The following is a 25,369-nucleotide window of genomic DNA, read 5'->3' on the forward strand; positions in this document are numbered from 1 at the left end:
TGAGGAATGCGCCGATACGGTGTTCTGCCCTGATGCTGCGTGATACGGCATTATAGACAGCCATGCGCACTTTCGGGGGGAGCTCTGTTCTTAGGTGGGTGAGGTGAAATGGGGTTTAACGTCGCGTCCCAGATTATTACACTTATGCATCGACGGGCGTGCATACACGTGTGTGTGTGTGTGTGTGTGTGTGTGTGTGTGTGTGTGTGTGTGTGTGTGTGTGTGTGTGCCTGCTTGTACTATTTCGGACTAATGCCGGTTTTATAGTGCTAGTCCACTGAGATACCATGCCGCAGTTTAACATGAATATCCCTCTCACACACAGCATACTGACTCCGAGCGGACCAGTCTTTATTTTAGCCCCTTAATGCCGAGTACCAGGCAGGGTAACAACAAGCACCATATTTTAAAGTTTTTTGGTATGACGCGGTAGGGGATCGAACCTCGGACCTTCCTCTCTCCGGGTGGACGCTCTACCGCCAGGCCACGGAGGCTGTCTATGTTCTTAAAGAGACTCTCGGTATGAAACACACAGCTTGGCAGGCATATGGAAAATAATACAGTTCTGGTACTCAGGAGAGTTAAAGGGGCATATGGTCCAAGTACCAATTCTCGTCTCCACTATAGGATTCCAGTGCAGGAAACGTCACCAGTAACCTATGGTTGTCTCCCTTTGAATATTCTAAGTCAGGACAGGTCCCCAGTACGACATGCCGGTCTCTTTCTTTTTATTTGTTTGTTTGTTGTTTAACGTCGCACTCATTAATATACCAGCTATATAACGGCGGTCTGTAAATAATCGAGTCTGGACCAGACAATCCAGTGATTGACATCATGAGCATCGATCCACGCAATTGGGATACGATGACGTACATCAACTAAGCCAGGGAGCCTGACCGACGGATCCCGTTAGTCGCCTCTTCCGACAAACATACTCGCCTTTTACGGCAAGCAATGGTTGCTGAAGACCAATTCTACCCCAGATCCTCACGGATGTTACTTCAGAGGGACTCATTACCTGGCCCACTTTGTCGGTAAAATAATTATCCCTTTATTTCGAATCCGACTGAGTGAGTATGGTTTTACGCAGCTTTTAACAATATTCCAGCACCATCACAGCGGGGTCACCAGAAATTGGCTTCATACATTTTAGCCATGTCGGGAATCGAACCCGGGTCTCGGTGTGACGAGCGAACGCTTTACCATTAGGCTACCCGACCGCTCCTAATTCGAATCTCAAGAAAGCTTGGATCATCAGACATCTTTCTTTCAGTGAAACATTCTCCAAGTCAACTATACAATTGGCATACGTTACAATTTCCTGAATTTTTGCCAAATTTTAAAAATCCAGTTGGCCACAAATGAATTGTAACTCTTGACCTTCCTCAAAATGTCACTTTCGTAATTTTGCATCAAGTAAAACACTTTTGTTCTTTATAATTATCAGAAAGTTCTGTGAGGTTTTTAAATGTTTGACAACAGTTCACTTAAATCTCAAAATTCTTTGTTTGTGTGAATTAAATCTTATATTCCCGTGTGACAAAAGTATATATGACGGACAACAGATGGCCTCATTGCGTGTATGAACCCTGTGTTGGACATGTGAGAGTTGATGCTATTTATCTACTTTCTCTCTCTCACCGTTAGGTGGCGGTGGGGTAGCCTAGTGGTTAACGTGTTGGCTCGTCACGTCGACGGCCCGGGTTAGAGTCCCCACATTGGTACGTGTAAAGCCCATTTTCCGGTCTCCCCCGCCTTGATATTGCTGATATATTGCTAAAAGCGGCGTAAAACCATACTCACTCACTCACTCTTACCCCAGGCCAAATAAGCCTTGTGATTCACAGCATTTGGCACGTTTGTACTCTCAGCATGATCTAGGCTTGAGTTTTATTACACACATGGGTAAACTGTCTGATTGACTTACCAGTTGCTTAAGGCAACGTCCACCTATTAATTACCCCACAATACCCCTCCTTCACCCACCCCTACCCTCAACATAGAGGCTGAGGGTGTGACAGATGATGGCAGCCCTCGTGACCGGAAGTGGGACACTGAGACTCTGATGAGCTCTGAATGAGAGTGACTGGCACGTTTGAAATCCCATCCCTGATCTCGGCCTTCGTTGGATGAAGCTTGCCGATTAACTTACTAGTTAGCGGTCCTTAGTGGAAGATACTGACTTAACCTGTCAATCGTGGATAACTAATATCAGGCAACGTATTCGTGTGATTTGCTGAGAAAAAGTGTTTATTACATGGAGTAAAGTGATATCTTATCTCCGACATCTGACGGCTGCTGCCTTTTTGGAAACCGGTACTATCGGACGGGGTATTACTTACTGCTCGTATCGTTCCAGGATATCTTTCTTAGTAAACATATGCATTGCCTTAACTCGCCCCGAAATGAGAACGAATGAAGAAGTATGTAGTATCACATTTTTGTCGAAGTATTGTGACGTCTCGAACCTTTGTTGCGATTTTAGTTTTGAAGAAAGTCATTGAAGCCATATTGTGATGGGCTACATACTTGTTTCATTGAAGCCATATTGTGATGGACAATACACCTGTCATTGAAGTTACATTGTGAAGGGTAACCTACCTGTTTCATTGAAGCCATATTGTGATGGACAACATACCTTTGTTATTGAAGCCATATTGTGATGGGCAACATACCTGTGGTATTGATGCCATATTGTGATGGAGAACATACCAATATCATTGAAGCCATATTGTGATGGACAACAAAACTGTGTCATTGAAGCCATATTGTGATGGACAACATACCTATGTTCTTGAAGCCATATTATGATGGACAACATACTTATGTTCTTGAAGCCATATTGTGATGGACAACAAATCTGTGTCATTGAAGCCATATTGTGATGGACAACATACCTGTGGTATTGAAGCCATACTGTGATGGGCAACTTACCTGTGTCATTGAAACCATTTTGTGATGGAGAACATACCTATGTTCTTGAAGCCATATTGTGATGGACAACATAACTGTGTCATTGAAGCCATATTGTGATGGACAACATACCTATGTAATTGAAGCCATATTGTGATGGGCAACTTACCTGTGTCATTGAAGCCATATTGAGATGGGCAGGGTCCGTATATGGTGGTATTGGCTCTGGTGGCTGGCCAGCACTGGTATCGGTCCCATGTGGGAGGACAGTATTGTGTGCCTGGGAATAAATAATAGGTACATCTTAATTGCCATCTGCATTAAAAGCGGACATTTCAGAACGCGGTGATTGTATACGCAAATCTATGAATAATAACATATCGCAATTGACATATCATTATATCTACGTACGTATATTAACATGAATTGTTCGTATGAAAATATTTCCAAATGAAATAAGATCGTATCTTCACAATCAGTTCAGTAACATTGCGGCTGGATATTTTTTAACATTTTACTAATGAAACAGACCGAGATTGTATCACTACAACCTGTGTGGCAGTAAAGCGATTGAATACAAATGTCTGATATCTCACTTGCAAAAATATGACGCACGACTTTCGGGGTTTGTGCACGTTCCCTTCAGTGGGAAATATAAACGTCCTTTCAAACCAGTTATACATAATGATTATTCCCGTGTTTGCAAGAATGGTGACCCACATTTAATGATAAATTATCCATATGTCTTCAGTTGATGAAGACACTAATAAACGCTAGTCGGGAACCCACAGAGAGCAAAGGATGGTGTTCATGTTTGTGACAACTCTCAAAGTATTATATTCTTTTCTCCTCGAGAAGCATGAAGCCCATTTCAAATGTTCCCCGCTTTAAAATATATTGCTGGAATATCACTCACTCACTCATCCTCACACACTCACTCACACTGGACGGTCGGGTAGCCTAGTAGTTAAAGCGTTCGTTCGTCACGCCCAAGACCCGGGTTCGATTCCCGACATGGGAGCAATGTGTGAAGCCCAATTCTGGTGTCCCCCGTCGTGATCCTGCTGTAATACCATACTCACTCACTCACTCAGCCATTCATCCTTTGCAGCTAACGCTACACTAACATCGATCAGAACGAAATATTTGAGTGATTACGAGTTGTTATTTTGTTTCAGTTTAACGCACGCGATTAGCTTCTGTTGCGCTGCTTCTCACAAGGATAATACAGATTGTTTGTCAAAAAAACAGTGTTAACTAGACAGGTGGCATTGGGCCCATCCCCCATACACTAGCAACGTGTCTTGGTATTCAGAATGCCGGCAACGCTCACGGTATTGTCGCACACTTTGCACTTTCCAGAATAGCAACTGACAACAACACATCACCGACCTGTGTACATAGCATTGTTTCCGGCTGGTGGATATTTCTGAGAGAGGGAGAGAGATAAGAAAGGAAGCGCTGAACCATTATAACCCCGGTAAATGTATCAGTGTGCCCTCGGTTTTCATTCTCAGCTCCCTGGGGAGTATACAACCCAAGGAGCCTGTGAGGCGCTCGGGGGTTAACAGTCACATTACCATCTCATCCTACCGGGTACCCATTCACTGCTGGGTGAACAAAGTACCTTTACTAAGCAGACACCACACGTAACATGCTTTTCAGTAAGGTGGCAAGAACGAAGCTCTAGAAACTCATGAGTCAAGCGCCCGAAAACAGCCACCCATCCACCTGCACCCCACCGCCATGCTGGTACTCGAGGGTAGCCAACAGTTTTGAGGCTAGCATACAACGAACTAAAATATATCGTAGCGCTGAGGTGATCGTTACTCCCATACCTTAACATAGACTTACGACAGTCGTAACGCTAAGGTGATGGTAACTCCCATACCTTAACATGGACTTACGACAGTCGTAACGCCAAGGTGATCGTTACTCCCATACCTTAACATGGACTTACGACAGTCGAAGATAAAGGTTGTTTTGTCCAACGTCACCCAGGTCAAGTGAATAAGATGGACGGTGACGATGCTCGTATCCACATTCCTGTGCAGCAGCCACTGCAACATGACTGGTGTGAGCTAAGGCAGTGTTCTGAAGGAGAACAACAGATCCACGCTTCCCTTTGACAGACTCAAACATTTCAAACTATTATGCATTATGTGTCCCAAAAGAAGGTGTCCATGACCTTTAGTGGATCAGCCTAGGTTAAATTTCTTCATCTTCCCGAGTCAAGGGCGTTAACTGACTATAACAGTCCAGCCGAACTAGGCTGGAATTCCGGAGTTACATTTTGGCTGGACAAACGAGTCTATGCATAATCCAATCAAAATCACTTAACGAAATAGACATCCGGTTCGTTAACAACATGGAGTTCAACGTGCAGATTTCGGTCGACTGCAGGATTTTCAAAGCATGTGTACCGTCAATAAGTCGTCGACAGATATTTTGCAAATCTTTTCATGTTTTAAATCAAGGTGCTCAATTGATTTGATGCACTTCGCGCGGTAAAACCCGTTTTATTACAATATTGATCTTGATGATCTATCAGATCGTCTTGAGAGGGCTCGGCCACTTTGTTTAAAGCCAATGCAAGTGAAATGAGAGATGGAATCTGATTGGTCAATAGGAGGGACATAGAAGGGACATAATTTGTAATAGCCACTGGTGGCGCTACGATCGATCCTGGAATGTCCAGCCTAGTTCGGCAAGGGAACTGGACTTTTATAGTCAGTTAACGCCCGTGCCTCGGGAAGATGACTTTCTTGGGTTTTGGGAGACCCTAAGCGTTTCCACTCCATAGTTTCTTGTTCGCTCTCGGGATCATAGTGATGGATCCAGGTCTCATCACTGTCACAAGCCCAGAAGGAACATCTTCAGAGTTGCGATCACATCTGGTTAACTCGTGTATCAGAGTGAGTGAGTGAGTGAGTTGGGTTTAACGCCACTTTTAACATTATTCCAGTTATATCACGGCGTGTCAGCTTAATGTGGGAGAAAAGCCCGAAGTGATGCAGGTCTTGGACGTTTACCACTTCGGTGAAACCAACGAGCACGGGTATGGTGCTGACAAACCTAGAAACATAATCGGGGCGAACCGGGATTCGAACCCACAATCATAGGTTTCTGGCATGCCAAAGGGACGCAACTCTGCACAGCGAATCGCGGCGTCTTAGATGACTGGGCCACCCGTTTTAATCACAAATCATTCTAGGAACCCACCGTCCATAAACCTTTGGCATGTGTAGATACTCATGAAGGATTGTTTCTGTAGACCCGTGCGAGAAGCTTGTGGTCTCCTCTGAGTCATGGAGTGAAAAGCGCCTATTGTTCAGAGCCAGGTTGTGGATGGCATCAATGTTTTCTTTCGTGGTGCTGGTGGTGGGTCGACCCGAACGGGGCTATCTTCCAAACTATCTCTCCTTCGCCGAACACCCTTTGCCAAACGTTAAATTGTGGCATATGCTGTGTCAGCCTCCCAATAAACAGCATGCATTTGCTCACAGCTTTCGTTGATAATTGGCCCCCTAGGGTAAATAATTCGATGACAATACTCAATTTTGCCCATTTCGATGCGAAAGAGCAGGGTTCCTCAGCGTCGAAGTCATTTATCAACAAGTCACTGGACTGAAGCACTCCAAATTGGGAAAGATGACAAACAAACACGGTCAATACTACCATCTGTCCCATGTAAACATAAGGTGAGGTGAGGTGAAATGGGGTTTAACGTCGCGTCCAAGATTATGCACTTATATAGCGACGTGCATGTACGTGTGTATGTTTGTGTGGCTGCTTGTACTAGTCCGGACAGATGCCGATTTATAGTGCTAGCCCACTGAGATACCATGCCGCAGTTTAACATGAATACCCCACTCAGATACAGTATACTTGTTTTAGCCCCTTAATGCCGAGCGCCAGACAGGGTAACAACAAGTACAATCTTTTAACGTCTTTTGGTATGACGCGGCCGGGGATCGAACCCCGGACCTTCCGCTCTCCGGGCGGGCGGACGTTCTACCACTAGACCACGAAGGCGGTCTGTAAACATAACAACCTTGAAATGCCAAGCTAGGCACCTTCTGATATCCTCCACCTCGTCTAGGGTGAGGTGAGGTGAATTGGCGTTCACCTCGTATGGGGTCCCTCCACAATCTGCAGTCGAATTCGACATCCATAAAATTACATAAAACTTGACACATTTACGTCAGTTACACATATTCGTGAGTGACTTATACCTTTATTGAAGGACATTCTTTTTCGATTATCTAGCAAAATCATTTATACAACATCGCGTTCGTATATACTGGAGGCAATGAGACCTACGCTTACTAGGACGCCATCTCGGACTATTGACGTCATTCTTTAACTTCTTTTCGTGATTAAACGTTTTTGGCAATATATCTTTGTTGACATGATACTGCTCGGTTTATGACTTAACACTTGACCTCAATCAAGAAGCCGGCACTTCCTTTGCTTGCAGCCATTGGTGTTTCATAATCCGACCGATAGACATGCGCAATCACCCGGAAAACAAACCACGGATGAAAGAATGATACACATTTGTTTCATAATTCATAGGTTACCATGACAATCTGAACTATAACGTAGTTCGCTTCACGTGTGAAATAGGATCTTCTACATCCAGTTTCTTATTGCGTTCAATCGACCTACTTTTCAAGATGGCGGATTTCGCGGAAGGTTAGCGTGAATACCTATCATATGTTTCTCCTGCCCTAGAGATACGCACACTATGTAAGCAAATGTCGTCTATAAACAACTCCCCGCTTTGTAAAATGCCCTCGTAGGCTTACATTATGAAGCGATCAGGGATCTGCCACAGCTAATCAACCAGCTCATTGTTGCAGCATTGGCCTGATTCTCGGACGCCCCAACGCCCGTATCCAATCACGATGTTTATCTGTTTTTTCAAAAGTTAACTTTCATGGTCATTGCGACCAGTTCCCTTGATTTGAATAGTATGAGTGAGTGAGTGTGTGAGTGAGTGAATGAGTGTGTGGGTGTGTGGGTGTGTGGGTGTGTGGGTGTGTGGGTGAGTGAGTGCGTGCGTGCGTGCGTGCGTGAGTGAGTGAGTGAGTGAGTGAGTGAGTGAGTAACCGAGTGAGTGAGTGAGTGAATGAGTGAGTTGAAAGGCCCTTTGAACAGTATGAACTTGTTGTGGAAGAAAGCTCGAAGTGATGCATTTCCTTGACGTTTACTATTTTGGTGGATACATCATCAAGGCGAACCGGGACTCGAACCCACGATCATAGGTGTCTGGCATGCCCAAAGGAACGTACCTTTGCAGAGTCCCCTTAGATAATGAGAGAGAGAAAACAGAAGAAGTTTTATTGTACCTGCACTTTGTCGGCCATTTTGATTGATGTTTGCATTGAAAGAGAGTACTGTATATCTTGACCTCAGTATAACTTATTATGAAGGCGGCAATTAACACAAGACAGAATTGATCCGATTCATTATCTTCATCATTGTTATTATCCCCAACGTCCTTGGCCAACGTCATCGGTGGCGTTGTGGTGCCAACGTTCTTCCGTCACGTCGATTCTCCATGTATGCAATATCACTACTCGTCACCGTCACCGTCAGGCTGTCTGTCCCCATCAACGCAGTGTTATCATTGTTATCGTATCAGCAAAGTTAAACAACATTCATTTACCCCCTGTAACTATTCTCATAACGGCGACGCGCCTTTGCACTATAAGGCATTATGGCGGATGACGATCATTCAAACACGTTAAGAACAACCAAATGTTGAAATTTCAAGACGAATGCACCGGCGTCAGTAAACACAACACCTAGAGCAATTCCCGTTGAGACCTGACCTTGAAAGTTCAAGGCCGTAAACAACATGGCTGAAATAATAAATCATGCTTTCACATCCTATTTTGGCTAATTAATTTGCCACCAGCCCGCGGCAGGGTGGGAGGAAAGTACAGGGGGACTAACTCTGGGGATAGGAAACTGCACCCAGAGGAAGCGATGGGCGCCCCGCTATCATTTCCATCTGCATACTGAAACGACATAAACCGACTCTGGTCATCCTCAGACAGGAATCTTCAGAACGTCGACCGAGACATTTCAGTTCTGTCTGCTCCGTTCTGTGTTTGGTCGATGCATGTAACTGAAAGGTTAAATGTACTGCTGGTGTATATCAACGTCATCTGATATACAGTATGTTATGAATATATTACCAACCATTCTATTAGTGAGTGAGTTGAGTTTAACGCCGCTTTGAACAGTATTCCAGCTATATCACGGCGTGTCAACTTAATGTAGGGGAAAGCACGAAGTGATGCAGGTCTCAGACGTTTACCACTTCGGTGAAACCCACGAGCACGGGTATGGTGCTGACAAACCTACAAACATTATCGGGGCGAACTGGGATTCGAACCCACAATCATAGGTTTAAGGCTTGCCCAAGGGACGCAACTCTCCACAGTTGCACTGGTCCCTTCTTTTCTGGTTAAAGCATTTGCCCGTCACGCTGAATGACATAGTTCGATATCGCACGTGGGTACAATGCGAGAAGCCAATTTCTGGCGTCCCCCCAAGTGATATAACTTTAAAGGGATATTGTTTGAAGCGTCGTAAATCCATAATCACTCAGCGACTCCAACTGTGACAGTGACCCCAATTTGTGTGAGACGTGATCCCAACTTGTGTGAGACAGTGACCCCAACTTGTGTGAGACAGTGACCCCAACATGTGTGAGACAGTGATCCCAACTTGTGTGAGACAGTGATCCCAACTTGTGTGAGACATTGGCCCCAACTTGTGTGAGACAGTGACCCCAACTTGTGTGAGACAGTGACCCCCAACTTGTGTGAGACAGTGATCCCAACTTGAGTGAGACAGTGACCCCCAACTTGTGTGAGACAGTGACCCCAACTTGTGTGAGACAGTGATCCCAACTTGTCTGAGACAGTGACCCCAACTTGTGTGAGACAGTGATCCCAACTTGTGTGAGACAGTGGCCCCAATTTGTCTGAGACAGTGATCCCTACTTGTGTGAGACAGTGACCCCAACTTGTGTGAGACAGTGATCCCAACTTGTGTGAGACAGTGACCCCAATTTGTCTGAGACAGTGATCCCAACTTGTGTGAGACAGTGGCCCCAATTTGTATGAGACAGTGATCCCAATTTGTGTGAGACAGTGACCCCAACTTGTCTGAGACAGTGATCCCATCTTGTGTGAGACAGTGATCCCAACTTTTGTGAGACAGTGATCCCAACTTGTGTGAGACAGTGACCCCAACTTGTGTGAGACAGTGATCCCAACTTGTGTGAGACAGTGACCCCAATTTGTCTGAGACAGTGATCCCAACTTGTGTGAGACAGTGGCCCCAATTTGTATGAGACAGTGATCCCAATTTGTGTGAGACAGTGACCCCAACTTGTCTGAGACAGTGATCCCATCTTGTGTGAGACGGTGACCCCAACTTGTGTGAGACAGTGACCCCAACTTGTTTAAGATAGTGACCCCAACTTGTCTGAAACTGTGTCTGTAATCTGTCCACAGTGGCTTTCATTCTTACCTACATGATTATTTAGAGGACATATTTAACAAAGATTTGCCTGCCCGTAGTCAGATTTTTGCCTATCACAATTCACTCCCACGTTAACCGTGCACTTGTATAGAACTGCGCCCAGATGAGGAATAAGATGTTAACTTAATCAGATCAGAGACCGATGGAGCACTGCAGAGCAAAAACAAGATAACGATAAAAAATAATCTGTCTGCGATTGAGATGAAGAAATCTAGATACGTCCGGGGAGCCAAGAGTATTCAATTAATAACCACTGTTACGAAACCAAGCTTAAAATATAACACAAAGGTACAGGGGAAAAAGCTTATCGGTTACAAGGGAGCAATAAACACAACCATGTTCAACACGTTGTAGTGGTGGTGTGTTGCCCCAGATTGCCGCTACAACATTGCCCCTATCCTCTCCTCAATGAAGCCCCCTCCCGTCTCAGCGTTCCATCTGTGTAAACACACAGAATGGGATGGCCAACATATGCCTCGGAAGAGAATTAGTTATTCCGTAAGTAGTCCGCCGCACTTGCTTCACGCGTAGTAACACGAAATGGCATATCAACCGAACATTTGACCGGAAATGGCGAAAAAACGACCACACTCGGGATTATTGAAACAATATACTGAGAGAGCAGTTAATAAAAATGCACACGTGTACTCAATTAATATTGGGGTTAAAAGTGAAGCCTAACATATCCGCTATTTAGAAAACATTTACAAAAAACATTACATTATTACAAAGCAAATGGTGTTTGTTTGGTTGAGTTTTGTTGATCGCAATGGTTTCAGTCTGTGCACGGCCTTTCATCATACAAGGCGTGAAATAAGGTGCAGACTGAAATTGTATGTGAGAGGCGGTGGAATTGGGTATTGACGTCGCGTTAGAGATAATTGCACTTGTGTGTGTGTGTATGCTTGCACTAGGTTGGACTATTGCAGGTTGTATAGCGCAAGCCCAACGAGATAGTACGTCGCAGTTTAACATAGGTACTAGGGCTGGGACGAGTCCAAATTTACTACCCGGGTACCCGACCCCCTATTACCCAAACCTACCCAGGTATCCACTGCAAGTTTCAAAAGTTGGGAAAAAATGTCTGATTGGTAATTGTTTTGCCGCAGCCCTGGCTAAAACTATTTAGATACATGTATCAAACAATCAGATGATGCGTTCACTGAAGTTGACTGAAGCTTTATTTTTACTCAAATATATACAAGTCAAAAGGTATGTGTGCATGGTCAGAAAGAAATGCGAACATTAGCTACTTGTAGTGTAACCACTGCGCTATAGTGAGTTTTTGTCATTAAACAATATATCACGTGACTAACCACGGCTCCGGGTAGTCCTGTGGGTAACGGGTCTTACTCAGGACCCACCCGACCCGGTTACCCGAGTTACCCGTCCCGGCCTTAATGGGTACCCCAATCAGACACTGTATACTGACTCCGAGTCGACCGGCCTATGTTTAGCGCCAGGCAGGGTAACAACAGGTACCATCTTTAACATCTTTTGGTATGACGCGGCCGGGGATCGAACCCCAGACCTTTCGCTCTCCGGGCAGACGCTTTACCCACTACGATCTAGCTGATGATACTGTAATGACAATCCCATGGCCAGGTCCCGTTAGGTGAGGTGGGGTGAAATGCGGTTGAGGTGAGGTGAGGTGAAATGGGGTTTAACGCCGCGTCAAAGATTATTGCACTTATTTAGCGACGTACATGCGCGTGTTTGTACGTGCGTCCGGACTATATCGGTTTAATAGTGCTAACCAGCTGAGATATACTACGGCAGATTAACACGAATACTACATTGAGACAAAGAACAACGACCAATCCTTCTTTTATCCCCTTAATCCCGCCAGTCAGGGTAACAACAAGTACTTAACGTCATTTGGTATGACGCGGCGGGGATCGCACCACCGACCTTCCTCCCCCGGAAGGATGAAAACATATAACTGGCGCGTTATTAATCGGGTACATCTTCGATATTTCACTTCACTTCGAGAAATATAAGTTCTTGCTTAAAACTGAGTAAACTTAAAACTGTTGATCTATTTAGATTTCCGCAGATCACGGCAAGGCAGCCTTGTCCCTAATCGATATTTTCCCCTTCAGTCTGATTTAGAAGCCTCACAATTGCTATTGAAACCAATTGCGCAAACATTGTGTCTAGGTGAAACAAATGGCGGAATGTAAAATCAAGGCCAATTCAAACACACACAACTCTTATGAGGAATAACAGGGTATATGAAACTCGGTAATTCCATGTTGGTGTTTGTGCATGACATCCTTTCCCCGAAACCTTCTTCTCGAACCTGAAGTCTCACTGATCAACACGCACATCTACATCGTCCACTGGTAACTGCAGTTCGGGTCGGGTTGATCAGTAAATTATTGATCAACTTACAGTGCACTGCAGCGGATTCTTCGTAACCCAATCAAACATTATAATCAAGTTTGGTGACGTCATAACCGTCCAAGTTTTACCGGTCTGGCTTTGAACCAGTATTACACCCAAATTGTTATAAACTTTTGGGTTGACTCAAAGATTTAAGAAGTGCTGATACGATATACTTCTAGCGGGACTTATACCGAGGACTGGTGCCCCGTCTAGCGGGATTTATACCGAGTATTGGTATCCCGTCTAGCGGGACTTATACCGAGTACTGGTGCCCCGTCTAGTGGTATTTATACTGAGTACTGGTGCCCCGTCTAGTGGTATTTATACTGAGTACTGGTGCCCCGTCTAGTGGTATTTATACTGAGTATTGGTGCCCCGTCAAGCGGAACTTATACCGAGTATTGGTATCCCGTCTAGAGGGACTTATACCGAGTACTGGTGCCCCGTCTAGCGGAACTTATACCAAGTACGGGTGCCCCGTCTAGCGGAACTTATACCGAGTATTGGTATCCCGTCTAGCGGGACTTATACCGAGTACTGGTGCCCCGTCTAGCGGAACTTATACCGAGTACTGGTGACCCGTCTAGCGGAACTTATACCGAGTATTGGTATGCCGTCTAGCGGGACTTATACCGAGTACTGGTGCCCCGTCTAGTGGAACTTATACCGAGTACTGGTGCCCCGTCTAGCGGAACTTATACCGAGTATTGGTATCCCGTCTAGCGGGACTTATACCGAGTACTGGTGCCCCGTTTAGCGGGACTTATACCGAGTATTGGTGCCCCGTCTAGCGGAACTTATACCGAGTATTGGTATCCCGTCTAGCGGGACTTATACCGAGTACTGGTGCCCCGTCTAGCGGAATTTATACCGAGTACTGGTGCCCCGTCTAGCGGGACTTATACCGAGTACTGGTGCCCCGTCTAGCGGAACTTATACTGAGTATTGGTATCCCGTCTAGCGGGACTTGTGCCGAGTATTGGTATCCCGTCTAGCGGGACTTATACCGAGTACTCTTGCCCCGCCTAGCGGGACTTATACTGAGTACTAGTGCCCTGTCTAGCGGTATTTATACTGAGTACTAGTTCACCGTCTAGCGGTATTTATACTGAGTACTAGTTCACCGTCTAGCGGTATTTATACTGAGTACTAGTTCACCGTCTAGCGGGATTATACCGAGTACTGGTGCCCCGTCTAGAGGGACTTATACTGAGTACTGGTGCCCTGTCTAGCGGTACTTATACTGAGTACTGGTGCTCCGTCTAGCGGTATTTATACTGAGTACTGGTGCCCCGTCTAGAGGGACTTATACCGAGTATTGGAATCCCGTCTAGCGGGACTTCTACTGAGTACTGGTATCCCGTCTAGCGGTATTAATACTGAGTACTAGTTCACCGTCTAGCGGTATTTATACTGAGTACTAGTTCACCGTCTAGCGGGACTTATACCGAGTACTGGCACCTTCACCAACGTCTCACCTGACACATACAGTCACATCAGAATAGACAGATGCTGGGTCGGGTCCATATATGAAATTAAAATGCACATTTAAATGCATGTCAAAGAAACAAATCCTCTGTCGCGGCACAACCGGACCTAAAGTACAACCGACTGAATATAACTCATTTTACGTATTGCAAATCAATAACGAAACCCCCAAGCCAGGATGTAACTGTATTACTGCTGTGATATTTTTGTCAAAATGGAAAAATACAAATAATATCTTTTCTGAGAAATTAGATTATTATCTGTCATAACCGACGAACATGTCTAATAAAACTGGTCGTTCAGTCAGTCTCTTGGGGCATCCGATCGGACATTAGAAATGATGTAACGAAGAGCCATGGCATATACATGTATTACAGAGATTTGTAAAATAAGTGTAAAAAATAATAATTTGTAAAAAAAGTGTCTCGGGAAAAATAGGCCCGAATCGTGGAGAAAAAAGAAGACATTTTCGAAGTATAATCTTGAGGGTAGTGTTGCCTGGTAATTCAAGCGGTAACTCGTGGCCGTGGTCACGCTAAAATCCGGGTGCTGTTCCCGACACAGGTGCAGTGTGTGAATAAAAGCAACCAAACCCTTTACACAGTCAGAACAAATGTCTGCTAAAACCAGTGTCGACTGTACGAAACCAACATTATCATGGGCATGTTCTTTTGTATCACTATCAAAGCGCCGCCGCGATATTGCTAGACTGCTATTTCTAAATGCGGCGTAAAACCCTATTCACTGATGAGTTAAAACTATAATTAACGGTGATAATAACTTAATGAGGATGATTCCAGTGAGACCAAATCATTCAAAATATTTTTGTCGGCTCGTTTAAGAGTAGAATATCTGTCATTTTGATTGCTGTTTAAACGTCTAACTAATTTATCATCAGCAGCTAAATGGATGGTGTAAATCCAGCTGGGGTGCCATCTACCTAGCAGAAGTACCTCAAGTCTCTATGGTCCCCTGTTCACACCGCTTTTTATAAACTGAGAAGCACAAGAAACTATACCTCTCAGTTGATTTTATTATATATTCGATATTCAATTGAAATTGAGTTAGCGATATTATTTCCCCCCAAAAAATAACAGTACTGGCGCTTTGTCAGCATTCAAAGAATACTTCTACACGGTTTTATTTTTTAAAATATATTTTTATTTGAAACTTAAAAATTAAAAAAAAGTTTTTTTTCCGCACATAAAATCGACATTTCAAACTTGATCCCAGTACTCGATGAACCAATTTAATTTTACACAAAATTACCGAGCCACGGATTACTTTTTTCAATAGGTTGCAGGAATGAGTGATGGACATAATCAAGTTTAAGAATAGTTCTTTCAATTTCCAATTACATACAAAACAAACTCGGTATACTTTCTTTAACCCCTCAGTTTAGTCATCACTTGTGTAAGGCTCCACGTTTAGGTCTAAATACAAATCTTTGATAATCTGGTGACATTGTCAAAGGTCGGCAGGCTTTTATATAGTATCACTGGTTAACCAGGGCTAGTCAATATGGCCGATTCCCTATGTTTGTGTTCCCAGAGTGGTGATGGGGAGGGGGGGGGGGGGGGGGGGGGGGGGGGGGGGGGGGTGAGGCAATTGCTGGTGTACATCACACCCATCAATGGTTCGTCGTAAAACCCAGAATCAAACCTGAACCAACTACGATTTGAGTATGAGTGAGTGAGTGAGTGAGTGAGTGAGTGAGTGAGTGAGTGGGTGGTTTGGTCTTTTAGGGTGCGGGTGGCCAGGTAGGTGGTTGAGTGAGTGGTTGAGTGGTTGAGTGAATGAGTGAGTCAGTTTTATGTACTTTTTCAAAAATTTGTAATTTTTCATGGTCATTACGGCCAGTCGGATTTGAATATTGAGAGTGAGTGAGCGAGTGAATTAAAGGGCGCTTTGAACAGTGTTCTAGTTATACGGCGTATCAGCTTGCTATTGGAGGAAAACCCGAAGTGTTAGTGAGTGAGTTGGGTTTTAACGCCGTTTTTAACAGTATTCCAGTTATATCACGGCGTGTCAGCTTAATTTGGGAGGAAATCCCGAAGTGATGCAGGTCTCAGACGTTTACCACTTCGGTGAAACCCACTAGCACGGTTATGGTGCTGACATGGGGCGAACCGGGATTCGAACCCACAATCATAGGTATCTGGCGCGTCCAGGGGACGCAACTCTGCACAGCGAATAGCGGCGCCTTAGACGACTGGTCCACCCGTGCCCCCCTAAAACCTGAAGTGAAGCCAATCTTGGACATTTACCCCGTTGATGCAACCCACGAGATTCTACGTTATGGACCTATCTCTGACCCGCCAACTATACCAATGATGAGACTGTATACACCATGTGTCACACTTGATCAATAACGAACACTACACATCTTCAATACTTTAAACAGTGAGACGAAGCTCCTGACAGCAGCGATTCAAAGTAGTGACCACTTGAACAAACTGACCAATCAAACACTCACAGACTCAAAATAGCATCTCCTTGTCTACAACGCTCTGAACAGGGATTAGCAATCTCCGTCACATGATTAATCACCTCGAGGGTCAGCCTGTTCAATGTCGGATATGAATGTAACCGGTAATTGAATCGATCTGTGGTCCGGACCCCACCCTCCATAATCAGCGGGGGCACGGGTGGCCCAGTCGTCTAAGGCGCTAAGGCACTTCAGTGAAACCCACGAGCACGGGCAGTGTGCTAACAAACCTACAAACATAATCGGGACGAACCGGGATTCAAACCCACAATCATAGGTTTCTGGCGTGCCCAAGGGACGCAACTCTGCACAGCGAATCGCGGCGCCGAAGACGACTGGGAATCCCCGTGTCGTCAGTAGTACTACTACAAGTACTAGTAGTGGTAGTTGTTGTGGTTGTGGTAGTAGTAGTATCAGCAGCTGTAGTAGAAGCATTAGTTAAAGCAGCAGTTGGTCAGCTCTATCACGTCGGTCTAGAAACTGGACCAGACAAACCAGTGATTGTTTCTACTGGTAGCAGAGCGGATTGCCAGACGGGCACACAGACCATGCATCTGAGCAGGCAGGCAGATGCCACCGTGTGTTTAGGACTTGGCAGCTGTCTACACCCATCCCTGGGCAGCACGTGCAGCACGTGCTCTGGTAAATGTGGACCACACCCATGTATGTTGAGGTCAAGAAACCTACAGACGTAATGTTTTTCGTATTTTGGTTTCAGGTAAATATTTCAGTTTATCGTGTAGTCTATTTAGGGATGAGGCTAGGGCTGGGACAGGTAAATCGGTTACTCGGGTTGGGTGGGTCCTGAGTAAATACCCGGGTACCCACAGGACTACCCGGACCCGTGGTTAGTCACGTGATATATTGTTTAATGACAAAAACTCACTATAGCTCAGTGGTTACACTACAAGTCGCTTATGTTCGCATTTCTTTCTGACGATGCACACATTCCTTTTGACTTGTATATGTTTTAGTAAAGAAAAAGCTTCAGTCAACTTCAGTGAACGCATGATCTGATTGTTTGATACATGTATCTAAATAGTTTTAGCCAGGGCTGCGGTAAAACAATTACCAATCAGACATTTTGTTCCCAACTCTTGGGACTTACAGCAGGTACCCGGGTAAGTTCGGGTAATAGGGGGTCGGGTACCCGGGTAGTAAATTTGGACTCATCCCAGCTCTAGATGAGGCACTGTCTGTCTGAAAATTGAAATCGATATCTCATTACAGTGTAATAAGACTTTATGCTGGAATTACTTTCCGACTGACTCAATGACTCTTTGGTTCACACTCCGTCTGGTTGCATTGAACTCTGGGTATTGGTGATTATGGTTTTCAGAGAAAGATCGTGAAGATCGGATAGAAAAACACATTATGATAAATACACCATGTTTATATCCTCCACGAGGGTTCGTAAAATATACCCAATAACATGCGTAATAACCGTATCCAATAACTGATGACGTGAACAATAGTAATGACGTCATAAGAGGATGACGTCACATTTTTAGGGTCTCTACATGGTGTTCAATATAGAAAAACCTTCTTATTCGAAAAAGCTTTTCAAGTGTGGATAGTAAATATAGTCCTTCGTGTCTTTATCCTACTGATTATATATAAATATTTTTCAGAATTCATGAATTTTCATCCCTCTCAAGCTCGAGAAACACAATCATTGATACACACGTTTCGTAAGATCAGTATATGACACGTGTATGTACAAATCTCGTTACACGTGTATTCCCCCTTTACTGTTCCCGACAACACTTGGCACAGGGGAGATGGAAATAGAATGCGAGAAAAAATAGAATAGAAAACCTAACATTGGTCCCCAGCTACCTATGATTGTTGTAATGAGGCCACTAAATGGATCGGGTGGGCAGGCTCGTTGACCTGGTTGATGCATGTCAACGTATCACAATTGTATGGATGATCGACTTGGATCGAAATTGTTTGGTCCAGGATCGATTGATCACTTAATTATTATCATGATTATTATTGCTGAATGCACGCGGCATTAAAACAAAAGCCATCAAAAAGAAAAAGTGATCCCCTTGATCAGATTCGCAGGTCTACCTATAGTGGCGTTTCAGAATGAGTTGAATTTTTAGCCGGTGGCACTGTCTCTTTAAGGCAAACATACGGGGTCGGGAGAATCCTGCCTCGAGTTATGTATCCTAGCACTCATCTTGTAAACTCTTGCTCTGACATTTCAACACACTGGCAACAAACTCCCCATCCCAAAGTTCACAATGAAAAAAAAGTGCATTGAAAATAATGAGATAAAACCGATACCGCTTTGAGACGAAACACGGCGATGGGATTGTCGGCGTAGACGTAGGTTAAACACACCGGAGTCGATCATTGTTCCTTCTTAAATTACGCCGTAGGAAAATAGAAGATTTGTAGATTGCCTGTATCCGCGGAGCTTCCTGATAAATCAGCGTTAGCGATTACTGTTCCAGTCGTAAACTTTTTGTTTTAAAGGGCGGTGGGGTAGCCTGGTGGTTAAAGTGTTCGCTCGTCACGCCGGAAACACAGGTTTGGTTCCAATGTGTGATGCCTGGTGTCCTACGTTGTGTTTGTTTGTTTTTGTTGTTGTTGTTTAACGCAGCACTCAGTAATATTCCAGCTATAAGACGGCGGTCTGTAAATAATCGAGTCTGGACCAGACAATCCAGTGATTGACATCTTGATCATCGATCCACACAGTTTGGATCGATGACATACATCAACCAAGTCAGCGAGCTTGACCTCCCGATCCCGTTAGTCGCCTCTTACGACAAGCATAGTCACCTTTTACGGCAAGCATGGGTTGTTGAAGACCTATTCTACCCCGGATATTCACGGGTCTCCTCCGTTGGGATTTTGCTGGTATATTACTAAAAGCAGCATAAACAAAATTCAGTTATAGTTTTCTTAAATTTAATTCCATCAGCTAAATATTTTTATAGGCTTGCCATTTACTGTGGACCGCGTTTAATAGGAAAATACGTCATCACACATAAAGATATGAGAATTTTATTTTCGTGAATTCAAACCAACCGTCTTCTTTAATTCACACACAGTACCTTAGTTGCCTTCCCCAACACTAGTATTATAAAGACCTGTCGCACTACATGAGCAGCATGGACCATCAATAAGCACTCATTTTTACAGACCGCCTCCGTGGTCTAGTGGTAGAGAGTCCACCCGGAGAGCGGAAGGTCCGGGGTTCCATCCCCGGCCGCGTCATACCCAAAGACGTTAAAAGATGGTACATGTTGTTACCCTGTCTGTCAGCATTAAGGGGCTCAAACAAGGACTGGTCGGCACGGAGTCAGTATACTGTGTATGAGTGGGGTATTTATGTTAAACTGCGGCATGGTATCTCAGTGTGCTAGCACTATAAATCGGCATCAGTCCGTAAAACAAACACACACGTGCATGGACGTCGCCATATAAGTTCAATAATCTTGGACGCGACGTTAAACCCAATTTCAGCTCACCTCATTTCTATAGAGCTGAGAGCTGAAGATTGTATGTCAGGCGTTCTGGCAAATAAAGGTACGGATTGTCTTGCAACTGTAACTCCACACAGCGCCAGTGCGATCCCCTTTAGGGTCTAACTCTATACACCTGCTATTTATTCACTGTTGTGATCTTTCACCTGTTGGATGTCGGAATTCCTCATTTCGGGTTCCGGATTCTATCAAGGCTGCGTTTTCGCGAGCATGTCCGAAATCTACGTTTGTGGATATACGTTTGCGTTTCTTTTCTTCATTTGTTAACAATTCTCCGCTTCAACCCTAGAAGGGATGTTTAATTAGGATACAGTTTTTACTAAGATAATATTTAAAATAATTATTACTGAATGTATTTGAGAGATGGGAAACTCGGAACCTTTTCTGAAACGCCCAGATTATTTGATCTCCAAAACGCAACCAGAGCACTGATCGAAAGATGCTGAAGACAAGGAGTTTTCATCAACACAGAAACGCATAGTTGACCAAACATGTCAGACCTGGAGCTTCGATGTTCTGTGATAATGCCCCTAGTACATCTAGATGTAGGGATGGGTTGATAAATAAATAGAATGCTAAACTGTTCCTAATTGATGCTTCAGTTTGCTTGAAAAGCACTCAAAGACCCTGGTACAGTTGAACTTCACCTGATTAAGGAGTAAGCATGTACTCCGAAACGTTGTGTTTCCTCATAATAAAAAAGTTGTCATCCATAAATTCGCTTCCTTAATGAAAATTATGGCAGCTTTTATTTCATTTAGTCGCATGATATTGTTTACGTTGATTTTGAGTTATTATACGTAACATTACGTCATACAATAAAAGCGACAAAACCTTTCCATATTCATAAGAGTCCAAAGTACGATATGGACATGGAGCTAAACAGGTTCCACTCTTTGTCTGCGCAGCAATCTTAGCGCTTTTAGCTTTTATTCGTTTTCAGTAGACAGGAGCCCAGTCAAACACAGATAACTATTTCAGTTGGGGGCAAGCCTCGTTCCGGAAATGTACGAAGATGACCGAAGTATTCTCGGCGTTCGATGGAGTCTTCAATCAGAGGGACAAAGCAAACACACCATGAACGTTTTAGCAGGGTTATTTCGTCAAGAGTATGAACGATTTCTGATTGACGTGTTCAGGTTAAACTGTCGGCATTGCCTTGTCAATAAAACCTAATTATGGGCCGAGGTTTTGCGCCCCTTATTGAATTATACTGAAGGAAAAGACCAAAAAATAGATCGATTGTTGCAATTAAGTCAATCACAGAAATACTCGTCCTTAGACGGAACGAGCTGCCGTCGGTGAAAGAAATCAAGTACGACGAACCATAAAGGGCCGTGCATTGTGTTGTGCGCATGTCATGAAGGGAGCTGTCTGTTTTGCGTCTCAATATATAAAAATCGCGTCATTGACTGTTCGTCAATACTGACTATCTTAGCTCTCCACACGGTCCACTGGACGTGGAGTTGACAGCAACGTCTTGTACAGTGTATCAGTGCTGGAACTTGAGGGAAATCAATGATGCAGTTGTACATCGTCGAGAAAGAATTAGAAGAAAATTGTTTGGTTAATCGTGATGACTTAAGATAAGTGCCATTAACTGGATATTGATGACTGGGATCAATGTGTGGACGTGTTTCGTTGGGCCGCATATTTTCGCACTGGGCTGAACTTGCGCTAGTCTTGGTAGGTTTCGGCTGGCGCTGGCGTATTTGAGTGTACGACCTATACTACCACGTGAGAATAATATTCCAATACGTAGAGTCTTATGTGAGAATACTATTCCAATACGTAAAGGTTTAGGTAAAAATAATATTCCTATACGTAACGTATGATGTAAGAATAATATTCCTATATGTAAAGTCTTATGTGAGAATAATGTTCCTATACGTAAAGTCTTTTAATTTCATTTTGGGAACTGTATATTCCCAAATGGCGTAATGCTGTAAAATTTATATTCCCCAGACCTTGGGTTAATCACATTCGTATCTCTCACAATCACAAACGTAAGAAATGTAATGAAAAGCGAGCGGAGCTTAAACGTGCAATTAACAGTTTATTATATATAACTTAAGACATACACTCTAACACATATGAATACGCTCCTGGGCGTAAAAGTATATTCTAGTAGACACAAAAACTGTGTATTTGACTGTATAAAACCATTACGTTTTCCCCGATTTTCTGTCTATTCTATCCCACTCTCAAATTTGGTTCCACATGAAAACGACCAAAATCACTGCACTCGCGGTGTTGGGAGTAAGTGATCCACTACTTCAGAGAACAGTCAATACAGCACACTAAAAGTTCCTTGCAGGGTATTGACACTTCCCGTTTCGAGGGAGGCTTCCCTATGTTGCATACTCGAACATACTGCTAGACCGAGAGGAATATTGACACAAACGGAAAAGAATGTATTTGTGAGAAAAGGTTATTGTTGTATGATTTCAGGGTTCCAGATGGCAGTTTACCGAGGGCGTTGAGATGAACCAACAACATGGGAAATGTATTAGATGTTACTCATGAAAGTATAAATATCTTCTCTGTACGGCTGAGGTGCTATTCCGTTCTATATTCGAGTATTTGCAGGCTGTGATCGAACTAGACTCACGCTCAGTCGCTGAAAATATATAATTTTGATAGAAACAAGCAGTTGCATTTAAATTGAGAAGGAGCCTCAGTCAGTTGGTAGAACCCAGGACAATCTAGACTTGCTTCATTTAGGACTAGAATTACAATAAGGGCTGGGTTGAAGGGAAATACCGGTTCAGGGAATACTGACACAAACTATGATCGGCGGAGGTTGATGGTATGGTTTCTACCATTATTGTAAGTTGGTAATAGAGGTTTGCCTTAATCAGCAATATATATGTGGCAACAACGTATGGCGATGGGTTTCGAGTCTGCTCGAATCTGGAGCAGAAAAAAACAGTTGGTCGATGACACTTAATTAGTCAGGCAATCACAGTTAGTAGTCACTGAGAGGTTGGTGCGTATCCTATCAATGACGTCAAGACCACCTCCTTGGTTTAGTGGTTGACGGTCCGCCCGGAGAGCGGAAGGTCGGGATTCGATCCCCGGCTGCGTCATACCAAGAGACGTTAAAAGATGGTACTTGTTGTTACCCTGTCTGGCGCTCGGCATTAAGGTGCTAAAACAAGGACTGGTCGGCTCGGAGTCAGTATACTGTGTATGAGTGGGGTATTTATGTTAAATTGCGGCATAGTATCTCAGTGATAGTACAAGCAGCCTCTCTCTCTCTCTCTCTTACACACACACACACACACAAACACGCAGGCACGCACGCACGAACGCACGCACACACACACGTCGCTATACAAGTGAACGCGACGTTAAACCCCATTTGCCCTAACCTAACCTCACCTAATTTCTGCCAATGGACATTCGTCTATCGAATTTGGGTTAGAAAAAAATTGTTCAGGGTAGAATAGATTTCCGTTGAATGTGATATGGGTGGATCTGGGTTGCTATGGGTAGAATGGGTTTGAAATGAGAGTGATAGGAGTGGAACTGGATTTTTAAGGGTGAAATGGGTTTTAGTTGGACTGTATGAGTGAGTGAGTATTGTTTTACGCCGCTTTTAGCAATATTCCAGCAATACCACGGCGGGGCACACCAGAAATGGGCTTCACACAATGTACCCATGAGGGGAATCGAACCCGGGTCTTCGGCGTGACGAGCGACCACTTTAACCACTTGGCTACCCGACCCCTGGACTGTATGAGAAGAACTGAACCGTAATTGAATGTTCATTATAATTTTGCGTGAGTTAATCACCTTTGAGCGGACCTTGCGATGACGTAGTGGATGCTATCCGACAGACTGGGCCAGACGGAACATTACCAGATGATGACTGACACTTATACCACCACATTAACACCTTACATAGCACACCTGTGTCATTCCTGGAAGAGGCATTTAAGAAAACATCAGGTTATTATGTGATATTCTGTTTGAAAAACCAGAACTGCTTACTGATTGACTTTGAAAGGGCATTTGAAAAGTTTCAAAACAGTTCATTTCACCAGTCTAAGAAAACGTTTGGCTAAATATGATATAAAGTAAATAAATTACAAACTATATAACGTGAACGCTAGAGAATAACCATTCTCGAGGCAAAACAATGGTGAAAAGTATATGAATGGATCACTGAATCAGGTGTTCGGGTCATAACTGGGGCGTATCTGTGCTTAGAACCAACGACCAGCGGATCCCGAGACGACTAAGGGACGCAACTGTGAGAGGTGACATACCTAGATGCATAAAAACAAGATCAGATACAGTAACAATTGGAGATATCAACATCTATATCGCAATAAATACTTTGTTTTAATAAATATTCGAGTTGAATTCGTTCAGATTCATCTGTGAGATAATTAAAAGGTTCACCCAGTTCGAGGCCGTCTCGAGTACAGTGTTACCTGGCGTAACGGGGATAAGGTGTGGTTGTATCTCTCTCATTACCACGTCGCCATCGGCCCCGTCACGCCTTGTGTCTCACCTGCTGAATACCCAGGCTCAAATCACGGAACTTCAAAGCAAGCCGACAGGTGCGAGGGCTTTACACCTGAATGTAATGCCCGGATGCAAATACTTAGCTCACGTGACAGGTTATACAAGGTCATAACACGGACATAACGTAAACCTATGGCGGCCACAGTTGACGTTCGATTGCGTTTTGTTTAAGTCTTACAAGCAGCTTGGGGTAGCCTCGTGGTTAAAGCGTTCGCTCGTCACGCCGAAGACCCGGGTTCGATTCCCGACATGCGTACAATGTGTGAAGCCCATTTCCGGTGTCCTCCGCCGTGATATTGCTTGGATGTTGCTAAAAACGGCGTAAAACCATACTCACTCACTTAAAAGCAACATATAAATGGATTTGAAGACACATTTTCTAAATGATCATTTAGCAAATACAGGTGGTCATTCTGTGAGATTTTCGGTTATCTGAATAAAGGAAAAATAGGAACAATTTATAAATACCGTCAATATAACATTTCAG

The 25,369-nt window shown here is 44.0% G+C and overlaps 1 protein-coding gene across 1 annotated transcript in view; it reads right to left on the bottom strand.

Annotated features, from left to right (window-relative positions):
* Window positions 1-25,369, bottom strand: part of LOC139464345 (corticotropin-releasing factor receptor 2-like) — an 82,070-nt gene that overhangs the window by 13,378 nt on the left and 43,323 nt on the right. Inside the window, exon 3 of the mRNA XM_071245873.1 lies at window positions 3,083-3,193. Coding sequence (XP_071101974.1) covers window positions 3,083-3,193 — 111 coding nt within the window. The remainder of the gene's footprint in view (window positions 1-3,082; window positions 3,194-25,369) is intronic.

Source organism: Haliotis cracherodii, unplaced genomic scaffold (assembly GCF_022045235.1).
Source record: "Haliotis cracherodii isolate W230 unplaced genomic scaffold, xgHalCrac1.p SCAF_17, whole genome shotgun sequence".
NCBI lineage: Eukaryota > Metazoa > Mollusca > Gastropoda > Lepetellida > Haliotidae > Haliotis > Haliotis cracherodii.